The sequence below is a fragment of the Pholcus phalangioides genome, unplaced genomic scaffold, assembly GCF_987345545.1.
Source record: "Pholcus phalangioides strain wild (caught in Gottingen) unplaced genomic scaffold, Ppha-v1.0 ptg000007l_1, whole genome shotgun sequence".
NCBI lineage: Eukaryota > Metazoa > Arthropoda > Arachnida > Araneae > Pholcidae > Pholcus > Pholcus phalangioides.
In genome coordinates, this window is record NW_028301600.1 from 15,464,548 (window position 1) to 15,477,261 (window position 12,714).

General features: G+C 34.0%; 1 protein-coding gene across 2 annotated transcripts in view; it reads left to right on the plus strand.

The window, feature by feature from the left end:
- LOC149084962 (uncharacterized) overlaps positions 1-12,714 on the plus strand; it is a 95,229-nt gene that overhangs the window by 40,254 nt on the left and 42,261 nt on the right. For both annotated transcript variants that reach the window (XM_089232704.1, XM_089232705.1), the window contains exon 5: positions 10,770-10,864. In XM_089232704.1, coding sequence (XP_089088830.1) covers positions 10,770-10,864 — 95 coding nt within the window. The remainder of the gene's footprint in view (positions 1-10,769; positions 10,865-12,714) is intronic.

Consider the following 12,714-nt stretch of genomic DNA (forward strand, 5'->3'; position numbering starts at 1 on the left):
CCCAAGGAAGATGAAAGGTTTGTTTGAGACGCCTGTAAATCTTTCTCCTTGAGATCCTAGGTGGTGGGATTTCACTGTAGTCAACAATTTCGCAGATGTGTGGATAGGCTGAGTTAGCCATATTGTCAAATTGATTTTTATTAAGTTTTTTAATATACTTCCAAATATGATTAATATTAAGATAGTGTCTTATATTCTTACCTCTTATGTACCAAGGTGCCCCAGTGAACTTCGTAATGTCTTGTTCTGGCTGGTTTGAATGGACTTTATGTTAGCTTTGTTGGCATGTGCCCATGCTGGGGAGGCATACAAAAGGGTGGGTCTGATGATAGATTTATAGAGTAAAATCTTATTTTTAATAGAGAGCTTAGCTCTAGGGAAGGTAATTTTATTTAAGGCTCCGAGTATGCTGTTAGCTTTATTGCGCACATATCTAATGTGTTGTTTGAAGGTTAGTGCACTATTGAGAATAACTCCCAGATATTTTATCTATATTATTTTAGTTATAGATCAATAGAAGAGCCTACGTAATCTAGGTGTTTTCAGACAGTGTGTAAACCAAATAAATTGGTCGTTGTAATATGTACAAAAATACATTTGTTGCTGTTTAAGACTATATCTGATTCATTACACCACTCTGTAATGTCGTCAATTGTGTCTTGTATAATGTCAGCAGCATCTCCTGGATTTTTATGTCGACAGATGACCACAGCATCATCAGCAAAGAGTGACAGGATGCCGGCCTGGGGTGCTGGAAAGTCTTATGTATTATCACTGGCTTTATGTATATCAAAAATAACTGAGGGCCCAAAACGCTACCTTGTGGTACAGATGCAGTTATAGGTTGTGTGGTGGACAGTGTGTCGTTGATATTTACCTGAAATGTTCTGCCCGTTTTATAATGATAAAAAAAATTATGAAGAAGTAAGGAAATTGTAAGTCTATCCTTTTGTTGAGAAGCGTTACAAAGTCACACTTGTCAAAAGCTTTATTGATATCCAGAAAAGCTGCAGCAGCATATTCTTTGTGATTGAAAGTATCAGTAATATATTCGGTGACTCTGAGTAATTGAGTCACACACGAATGCTCTCGTCTGAGGCCATGCTGCTCTGGTCTTAAGATATTGTTAACATCAATATATGTCTCCAACCTGCTGGCTATGATTTTTTCAAAGACCTTACTTATATTAGTCAGAAGACTTATTGGACGATAAGAGGTTGGGAGCAGTATATCGTTTCCATTTTTGTGTATGGTCTTTATAATGGAGTGTGCCCATGGCTTTGGAAAGTGCTGTGATTTGATGAAAGTGATTTCGAGTGCTGTATTAAAGATATCTGTAAGTGCTAGAATTATATTGAACGGAAGATTTTTCAGTGTTGTATTGGATATATTGTCATATCCAGATGCTTTTTTTGTTTTTAGATCAGATATAATGTCAATCACTTCGTCAACACTAGTTGGTTGGATTTGTTCATCATATTTGTTAATGTGTTGATGTACATAACTTACCACTCTGTTTTTTAGCTCAATTTGAGTGAGTAGTGGTTGTACATGATTAAGTGAAAGTTGCTTTTTGTATGCCTCCGCAAAAGTCTCCACAATTTCATTGTCTGTAAAGACCATGCCACCTGGGCTTAAAATTTTGTTTATTCGTCTACTGTTATAGGCTTACATATTCTCCAAGCTTTCCATATATTGCTATTTTCACATGTGGCAGTTTCTATAAAGTTAGTAAATCTGTTGTTTATAAAGTTTTGAATCTCGAGTTTAATTTCTTTAGTGTAATTTTATCAGAACGTCTTTTGAATCTCTGCCACATGCTGCGAATCCGATTCTTGTGCCTTATTTTTTGCTATATTTCTTTAGTCAAACCAAATTTATTTTCTTTCTGTACTGAAATAGTTGTGCACTGATCAATTGCTAATTGGACTTTGCTTGTGATTTGATCTACTGCACTGTCTAAGGCCAAAGCAGATACTGGAATGCTATTGTGCGAGCCTTCATTCGAAAGGATTTCTTTAAGCTTATTCCAATCAGTTTTTCGATAAACTTTCTGTTTATGAGGAACAGGATAGTCAATTTGAAAGAATATTAGGTTATGTGGGGAATTAAGCACTGTTTTGGTATACATGTGAATGTTGTAAATAAAATTTTTCGATATACAGAAGTCGATAACATCAGGACGAAATCTGGCACACGAAGGGATGTGGGTAGGAATATCAGATGAGTGAGTTTCAATAAAGTTGTCCAAAAAGTTGTTTCAACAATAAAATTGTTTCTCAGGATACGCCCGCACCTGTTGCTACCTCTACTATGGAAAATACTATTTTTACTATTCCAGTCGCCGGCAATCAATGTTGGAATAGAAGTGTTAAAGATATGTTCAAGTAGGGGCACATCTATAGTGTTCTTTGGAGGGTTGTATATTGCACAAAAATTTAGTGGTGTTCTATTAATATAGGTTGTTATTGAACAAATTTCCATCTGAGTAGATGGAGGGAGGGTATTAATCTGATAGGGGATATCAGCCTTAATATAAATTGCTGTTCCTCCACCTCGATTGTACAAATGATCTTTACTCCAAGCCATGATGCACAATGGCCTACTGTACGTATTGTTTGATGTACTAATTTTTGGGCTGTATGGTGAAAATCAAAAATTGTAAAATCTGTTCAATTTTGTCCTTAGAAATACCTGCATTATTCAGTGTTTTACAGAATGTGTCACTGATCCCCAAAGCAGAATGTGCCAAAATGTGTGACGTACGTCGCAGAACAATCTGGAAGAATTTTAAGAATAGTGTAGAAAAACGTTATTATGTATATGTAAATTTTTACCGCAGAACATTTTTAGTCAGCTGAGGGCTCGTTGCAGAACATCGCAAAACATTTTGCTTTGGGGTCACTGATATGGTTAAGTTCAACTGAGCTGTTGGGAGAAGGTTTGTCTGATGGATCTAGAGTGTTACTGTCCACACAACTAGACTCTGTCACTGAATTGTGTGCTACCCCTGTGTCAGTAGATTGTCCCATAGGGTGATCTGTAATTGTGCTGAGGATGTAGATTTTATTGATGAGTGGGTGTGTGTTGGGGGAATTGGCGATTGACGTGGTAGCCTTATCCTTTGACATTGAGTGATCTGTAATTATGTTATTTGTACAACAGTCCATTTCAGTGTTTTAGTCTCTGAGAGACTCATTTGCTTCGGATATTGATGTAATATTAAGTCTCTCAGCGAATGCAATAAACTGATGAAGCACACCATCATAACAAATTCTGGCATGTTTCTCAGTTAGATCGAGTTTGAGCTCCTGGAGAGATTTTGAGGTTGATCCATTTTTGGCAAGTGGGTGTATTCCTGATCTGACGGCATTGTCAATGTATTTTTGTTTTTGGAGGTTGGTTTGTGTCAGTTGATCATTATCAACTGGCAGAAAAATATTAGTCTAGCTCTTGTTGTTTGGGTTGCGTGTGATGGTTATTGGATCTTGTCCAATTGCAAATTCTTCCTCTTGTTCATCGTTCTGCATATTGCTCTGTAATGAGAGAAATTCCAGTATTTTAGATCCCTGGGTCATTCCATTTCAAATCACCCGGCAAAATGCCATAATGACACCCATAGTCTCAGATTTCAATGATTTTTTTTTTATTTGTTGCATTTACCATGCTTATTAACCGTGTGAAATATTATTTGCATATCTCTAAAACTTTTTGAGAAAAAAAATGTTGAAATTTATCAGAAACTGATGCAGGTGACTTTTCCGAGGCTCAATTTTTAAGCGGCATTGTTTGAGAAAATAAATCATAACTTTTCCAATTTTCAATATATTCAAGTGAAATTTTCACTAAAGTGTTCACAAAAACATACAGAATATGAATAAAAATAATTCATACACTTACATTTGAAATTTACATGCAAAAAAATTATGTAAACTTTGTTTTTGTGGAATTTTTCGTTAGAAAAAATACAATTTTTCAAACGTATTTTTAGACCAGAGGCACAGCAGTTACCAAAACAACTTTTATTTTAAATTTCTCCTAAATATATGAAGTAAAATACTGGAGAAAAAAAATAATGGTTTTTTGACCGTTAATATGTTTATTCTGGTTCGCAACACAAAATTCATCGAAATAAGACTGGACCGTTCCGATTTCAAATCATTCAACTAGATACTGAAATGCAACCCATCATCCCGGATTCCAATTATTATTTTTTGTTTATTGCTTCTACCATGCTTGTTGACCATGCAAAACTTCATGTACATATCTCAAAAACTTTTTGAGAAAAAAAATGTTTTCTAACCTCACGAATGACGTCTCTTAGGCTAACCCCATTCAAGCAATATTATTTGTGAAAATATATCATAACTTTGCAGATTTTCAATATATATTCAAGTGAAATTTCTACTAAAGTGCTCACAAAAAAATGCAGATTATGAATAGAAAAAATGTAAACCTTAAAGGAAAAAAGTCATTTAAATTTAATTTTTTTATTATTTTTTTTTAACACAATTTTTTAAACACTTTTTTTTGGATGCACAGCATGAATTTTCAATTTTTTTTAAATTTAATCCTATTAATATATTAAGAAGACTGTAGAAAAGTAAGCATTATTTTGACAGTTAATACATTTGAGTAACAAAACACAATTGTACTTATATGACTACATTAATTATATTTGTACATTTTGACTTAATACAATGATTCATGCTTAGTAAAAATAAATTTATATTTTATTTTTCATGTACACTTATACATTTATTACAGTATTCACTAAATTAAGTTTAATGAGTAGTTAATGCAATAATTCAAAACAATTAATAAATTTTAAAATTCTAAGATTAAATGAATTCATGAAATAATTAGAAATGTTAATGTAATGTGTCAAATGGGAGTTGGTGAAAAAAAAAGGTTTTGGGTGAATAAAATAATTTTTCAAATTAAACCTTCATGTTCAGATTCTTAGAAGTGTTCAAATTCCGAATAATTAATTTCACTTTTAATTGATCTATAAATATTTCTTATGATGCAACAAAGACGAACTTTTGCAATCTGATATATTTTTGCATAAAGAATTATTTTGTATTTGATAAATCCAGATAATATTAATCATATATATAGATTAATTTTTGAAGTTTTTTAACATGCTTAATTATAAAGTTATTTTACCACAACAGTATTACATTTTTTTTTAATTACTTTGATTTTTACAGCATATATTTTAATAAACATATATTTAATGTATATGATAAATATGAAATTGTTATACTTGTGTGAAAAAAAATCTACATTATAATATTTAACACAAGCATCTATATATTTTTCCCAAGAAATAATTTAAAATTGCTGATAAAAAGCCAGAATATGAGGCATTAAATCACAAAGAATGAAATAATTATCAGCTACAACCTAATTGTTGTAGCTGAGGCAGATGGAAGGGAGTAGAATTGAAAACCTAATGTATATAATGCCTGGTGGTGATATATTAGATGTGATGTTTCTTGTTGTGATGATGATTGTAAAAAATAATAATAGCTTCTGTGAAGATATAAACTATGGCACACTGGTCTTTGTCCTTCAGAGGGCAGCTGGTGTCTTATTTAATTATAAGACTTTATCATCCCAGCAGGTGATGATAAAGTCACTGCTGCTGCTTCATTGGGAAAACTAAAACAAAAGTGTTAGAACCAAACTGCACCCCCCCCCCCCATAAAATGATGCAAGTCTCAATTATGATCTTGCTGAAGACAGAGAATGTGCTCCATAAAGTAGTCTACTTCAGGGTTAGCAAATTTTTCTTATCATAACACAATTTCCATTTGAGCTAAATATTTTATATCATCATTTTGGAATTCAAAGTAAAATGTCAGAAAAGACACTTGAAATTTATAGCGTTGGAAAAAAAACTGGATCTGACTGTCATAAAAAGTGTTATGCAAAAGTGTAAAATCTGTTATCCATTACATCATTGGACCCATCGGACATCAATATTGAGGAGTGGAGCAAGTTCTGAACTACTCTGTGTTTAAGCATCGTAGAGCTTTTTTCTCAAAGTATGAAATATATCCGAAAGCATGCTTTAATCCTTTAAAATGTCATAAGAAAAAAATAACAAACGGTTTAAGGATAGTAAACTTATATTTTTCATGTATAAATGAAATAAATGGTTTGTACATTCTAGGGAAAAAAATATGCCATGCCTGTAGGGACACTGAATATAAACAATAATAAATTAGGTGAAGAAACTGAATACTGTGAAGAGATGAACAGTGATAGTAATGTAGAGAAGTAACTTGGAAAAGTGTCAATTATTAAACCAGAAGCACTTGAAGAAATAAATTCATCTCTACAGAACATAGAAGAGTCACCAATTAAACTTCATAGGGTAGCTCCACAGTGCAAGTCAAGTAATGCCAAAAGAAAAGTTAAATCTGCTTGCAACACTTTAAAATCAAATGTTTGTGAAGTTTTTGAAGAATTACCCGAAAATGAATCTCAAAGCACACTTAATGAAGATATTAAACAGAAAGCAAATATGATTATTTTGATAAAGTTAATTAGAAATAAGACTCAATTTAACCATCACAACAAGGAGAAAACTGCAATTTTTAACTCTGGCCCCTGCTTTAAGAAAGGGGAACAAGGAAAAAAATCTGAAGAGTTCAATGTCACTGAATATGCTGTGCGAAAAGCAGGAGAGCTTTTGTAAATGAAAAAGCAAAGGTGAGCCATTGTGTTTTCATTATAAAAAGAATCAAAAATTTCAACGATTTTTTTGCAATCTAATTTTTTAACGCAAAGGTTTACATTTTCTTTCCTAGTCATAATCTACATTTTTTTTGTGAGCATTTTAGTGGAAATTTCATTTGAATATATATTGAAAATCTGCAAAGTTATGATATATTTTCACAAATAATATTGCTTGAATGGGGTTAGCCTAAGAGACGTCATTCGTGAGGTTAGAAAACATTTTTTTTCTCAAAAAGTTTTTGAGATATGTACATGAAGTTTTGCATGGTCAACAAGCATGGTAGAAGCAATAAACAAAAAATAATAATTGGAATCCGGGATGATGGGTTGCATTTCAGTATCTAGTTGAATGATTTGAAATCGGAACGGTCCAGTCTTATTTCGATGAATTTTGTGTTGCGAACCAGAATAAACATATTAACGGTCAAAAAACCATTATTTTTTTTCTCCAGTATTTTACTTCATATATTTAGGAGAAATTTAAAATAAAAGTTGTTTTGGTAACTGCTGTGCCTCTGGTCTAAAAATACGTTTGAAAAATTGTATTTTTTCTAACGAAAAATTCCACAAAAACAAAGTTTACATAATTTTTTTGCATGTAAATTTCAAATGTAAGTGTATGAATTATTTTTATTCATATTCTGTATGTTTTTGTGAACACTTTAGTGAAAATTTCACTTGAATATATTGAAAATTGGAAAAGTTATGATTTATTTTCTCAAACAATGCCGCTTAAAAATTGAGCCTCGGAAAAGTCACCTGCATCAGTTTCTGATAAATTTCAACATTTTTTTTCTCAAAAAGTTTTAGAGATATGCAAATAATATTTCACACGGTTAATAAGCATGGTAAATGCAACAAATAAAAAAAAAATCATTGAAATCTGAGACTATGGGTGTCATGGCTGGGTGATTTGACATGGAATGACCCCCCTGGTAGTTCGTGGGAACTTTGGGAATAAATAGTCATGCTTTGTTCTGCGTTAGTGAGGGCCTTGCCTTACATCCAGAGAAGGTTGCCGTGTGCGGACCTCCGCAGTGAAAACATTTAATTTTGTCAATGTTACCTTTATCTTGGCACCGTCGAGTCTCATGTTGTTTCGCACAGTTAGGCGTAAGTTTACATCGAAATGAGCTGTGTCCGTAGTTTTGACATGAACGACATTGAACGGGGCTCTGCAGCCCTTTATACCGTTCAATTTCAATTGGTAAATCTGAGATACTTGTGATATTTGCAAAGTCCTTTTCAGTGATTGGGATTTCCACTAGATACAGTGGAAGTGCTCTTCCAGAGTGATAGTTCTTCATGTTACTAATTTTAACGGGGTTGAACTTCTGCTTTTCTAAGTTTGCTTTAATATCCTGCGTGTTGATATTTGCAGGCAAGCCACGCACAACAAATTTGAGAGTCCTTTCACTTTGAGTGAAATATGTATAGTATTTGAATTTTTTATCAAAGAATTTTGTAATGGCCCTATGGTCTTTCTCAGAGAAGACCTGAACAACCACAGTATTGTTTGTAGGTTTAGGTGTCGGTGGGAAATCACACAGCTTCTTGGCTGCCACGAAATCGTTAATCCAATTTTTTCCCCAGTCTGATATAATGATTGCTGGAATTTTTGTGTGTGTATTAGCGTTTGTGTTGTTGTTATTTGATGTGCTTGTTTGTTGAGACGTAGTCCCAATCAGTGTCTTTTTTCTTTTTCCTAGTGACCACTGTGAAATTGTCATTACTGTCATTCTCTGAACTGTCAGTGACAGCTAAAAGATTTCTTGGATTTGATATTTGTCCATTGTTGACACCTGTAGGTGTAAGAGGTGATTCAGGAGACCCATTTTTAGTGAATTGTCTATTAGGGGTATTCAAATCATCAGTGACAGAGGTGGGGTGGTAGATGCACTAGCCACGGCGTTGCACTAATTAGCGTTGTCAATATTAGGTGAGTCATTTCATCCCTGATTTTGTGTGTGATTAGGACAAATAAGAGTGTCATTTTCTGTGCTTACCGGTATTATCACACCATCACCACTGTGTATGGATTCATTTTTCATACTTATATCTCCACTTACGGAGCTATTTATGCATTCATCAGTATTATTTGCTAATTCTGACTCAGATGTTGAGCAATTACTTGTTGAATCAGCTTTTGAGCTCCCTTCACTCGTTAAGGAACTTGAGGAATTATCACTTACACTCTTGTCCTCGATTGGGGGAGTTGGGTCAATGTCATTTGGAATCAAATGAAAACTATTAGAAAGTTCAGGGTAAGTGTTACTGTTATTTTTTTACCCTTTTTCCGAATCAGAATTGGGAGTGTCATCAGAATTTTTAATTGTTGTGTCAATTTGTGTGTTATCAGAACTTTCCTCACTTTCTGAGTTAGAAATAATTCTTGCCTTTTTAGCTTTATTTTTTTTTTCTTCCTCTTATGCCTCCCTTTTTCAGAACCAGAGGGAGACTCAATAGGAGTCAAGGTGATGTTTTCGTTGCCTTTTTGCAAAAAATGGGTCGACAATTTGTGCATACAAGATTCAAAATTCAGTTCTGACCAACATGATTCAATTCGTCGCTTTCTCTCTTTTTTACCTTTCACATATACAATCAACAAATCAACGAACTTCTTTCTCAACTCCGGGGACTCATTTGCCTGCGAGGCCCAGCCACACAATTTTTTCACTACCGAATTATCTAGATTAGCAAGGGGGCACACCTTTCCCATTGTTGACACACATATATCAACCACTTACCTTGTAGTGTATCCGAAGAATGCTGAAAATCGAATCACAGGGGACAATTAGGGTCAGGCGTATCACTGGGGAGGGGGGAACACAGATGGCATCGATGACTTCAGAAAGCGAAAAACCACACCATATTTAGATGCACACATCGGAAGGAGAGCAATGGACGAAGCACAAAAAACAGGCACCACCGCAGACAGGGATACGAAGAAATCCGTAGAACAGGAACTCTGTAGGCTGCCGTGGTTGACATCACCATCTTTGCTCACGTTATAAAACTAACGCGTCGTCCATCTTGAAGCTGGAAAGCGAAGAGCGAAGAATTTTGCGACTGCACTGGCTGAAAGCTGTCACCCTTTTGTTTCTTTTCTTCCCCAAATTCTTTCTTTTCAAAAGTTGGCACGTCTGTGATTGTATATACTACAAAAAAGGTGAAGATTTTGCATACGTTTGCCTGCTTTATCCAATGGCTGCAGGTGAAATGGACGACTTCAGTGACGTCAAAGCTTTGCACGAAGGCTTTCTGCTATAGGTATTGGCTCTTACTCTATGTGCAAAATACTGTTTTCCGTCAAAACCGTCCCACGATGTGGGCTAAAAACAGGTTTTTGAACGGTTCAGCATGACGGGTCCGGACCTGGGTTTATTTGCATAGTGCATGGTCGAGCTCTCTTAACTTGTGTCAGAAAGAAGGTTTCGTCGTAAGTGCCATGATACGAAGAAAACAGATGTGGGAGGTCTAGGGTTGCTAGACGTCCGTATATACGACCCACAAGGGTGTATGCAGGTTGGGATTGCATTGAATATTCATAAATTAGGGACTTGGCATCCTTGGAATGTTGCTTTGGGAGGTGAGGGGGAGGTCATGTGGCCTGAGCCCTCTAGGTTCTGTGGTACTAAGGTGCTGTATTTAATGAACTTCAAATTAAGATTAAAAAACAAATTTTCGAGTGATTATTTTTTATTGTACTATCATTATGTTGTCCTAGAGGGCTACCCCCTCCCCACTACTGATGAGCTTCAAGCCAATGCTGGCATGTCTGCCTAAGTAATATTAAACAGTTGTGAATAAAACTTCTGATAATCGTATAATACAAAGATATTTTGTGATTTATCTTTGAAAAGTATAGCATATATCGTCGTCATCGTGCTAGAAGCATGAATTTGTAAATTTTCACTTTTATATTATCAGTCGGTTCGTATCCTATTTTGCTATTGAAACATTATTTATTTAAACGAATATTTATTCTTTTTTTTTTTCTTCTCATATGGTCTCTTTAGAGTCATGAAGTTAAGAAGAATATCCGAAAGTTCAGGGGTTTCCCATTTTCTGAAGGATCTGCTGAGTATGAGAAGAAAAAGAGTACCATAGCAAAGTGAGTTCTGTAATTTTATTTCGTATTTAATATAAGTTGTTAGGCCAAGTATATACAGGGTGCATAGCAAACAGGGTATGGCATTTTACTGGCGAATCATTGATCCTTGAGGTATACTTCGAATTAGAAAGAGCTTTCTAATAACGTGTAGTGCTCAAATATGTCATTCATGTTTAAAAGGGTTGTATAGGTAATAATAAAAAGAAAATTCTTTTTTATACAGTCCCTGTGTGCCCCAAAACCCAGTTAAAAAGTTGTTGCCCTGTCTCTGCTGATGCCAACAAAATAAATTCCACTTTTCTAAGTGCATTGAGATATTTGAATTTGAAAAAATGGAGGAAAGTTGGGAAATAAACAGCGTTAAATGTGGGTAAAACAATTTTTCCACATTTAGATATGTTTTTTTTCCAAATTTTTTTTTAATTTTAATATCTCAGTGAATATTGCACTTAAAGACATGTATTTATTTATTTTTTTGCATCAGGAGACAGAGAACTTCTTTCTCATTTGTATTTTCAGCATACGGGGACAGTATAAAAAAGTTGATAGCTATACAACACCTTGTAACATGAATGACATATCTGAGTTCTTACTACACATTATTTGGATACTTTTTCTAATTGGAAGTATGCCTCTAGGATCAACAGTTCAAGAGTAAAAAAGGGTATGCCTTGTTACTTATGCACCCTGTATACATGTTACAGTAAATGTGATCGTCTCTAAGTTTTTGATAAATTTTCTTACATTTATCATTATTTTTTAATAAACTTTCAATTACAAAATTTTTAAAAAATTGCACGGGAAAAATATTTCAATTGGATGAAAATATCACACAAAAAAAATTTTAACTCTCAAGCATCTTGGTGGTAGTTGTTTTCTTCCTTTGAAAAATATATAGATCAAACATAGAGCTTTTATCAGCAAATAAATGTCATCTACATTTGTGCAGGGCTCCTACTTTTTCTATTTTTTTTTATGAAGTCCTATCAATAAAATTTGTAATTTATTTTAATTGAGGAGGGAGTCGTTGATATATTGCCAGATAATATAAATGTAGTGCATTGCAATTAAGGATTCTGCCAGAGCAGAAATTTTATCATTTTATGGTTATGTAGGGAAGGGTGTATGTGGACCATGTGGTTTATTAAGTTTTCATTTGTTTAATTTGAGCGTTCAACAAGTAGAGTAGTCATTAAAAACTTCTGTCTGGATGGAAAGAATAATTTTGTATTTACATTTCAAGGTCTTGGACAGTAACTAGCAGTCATCATGCAAAATTATGGTGCACATTTTGTGTATGAGTGAAACAACAATTTGCATTACAAAGCAGTTGGATACATAGGCCTATTCTAGGTTTGGTGATTCTGATGCTACCCAATAGCATTCCATTATCTTCTGTATTTTTTAGGGCATACAGAGGCATAAACAATGTATACAATACTCAGCAAAGAGCTAGAAATGAAAGTGCTTCATTTTTCAAAAATGATTACACACTGGATACAGTAAAATGTAAACAAATTCCTTTAAAAAAGGGATGGACAACACAGTAAAATCATCCGGTCCACCTTGACTTATTTACATTGGATCTTGTAATTTACACATTTTTCACTGCTTTTGAAAGTGGTCTTAAAAGAGTGTCATTCTAAAAAAACGTACGTCTTCATAATTGGCTGTGCATTGTCAAAGAGTTGACAGACTGGACTGTAAAAGACTCCGGGAAGGGATGTAATTTATATTGTCAGGAGAGACAGAAAAGAATAATCTGTGGTTGCTCACAGTTGATTTTTGTATTTGTTTTTGACAGGTTGATTTTTTGTATCAGCATGTATCAGAAGCCACTAGGGGTACTG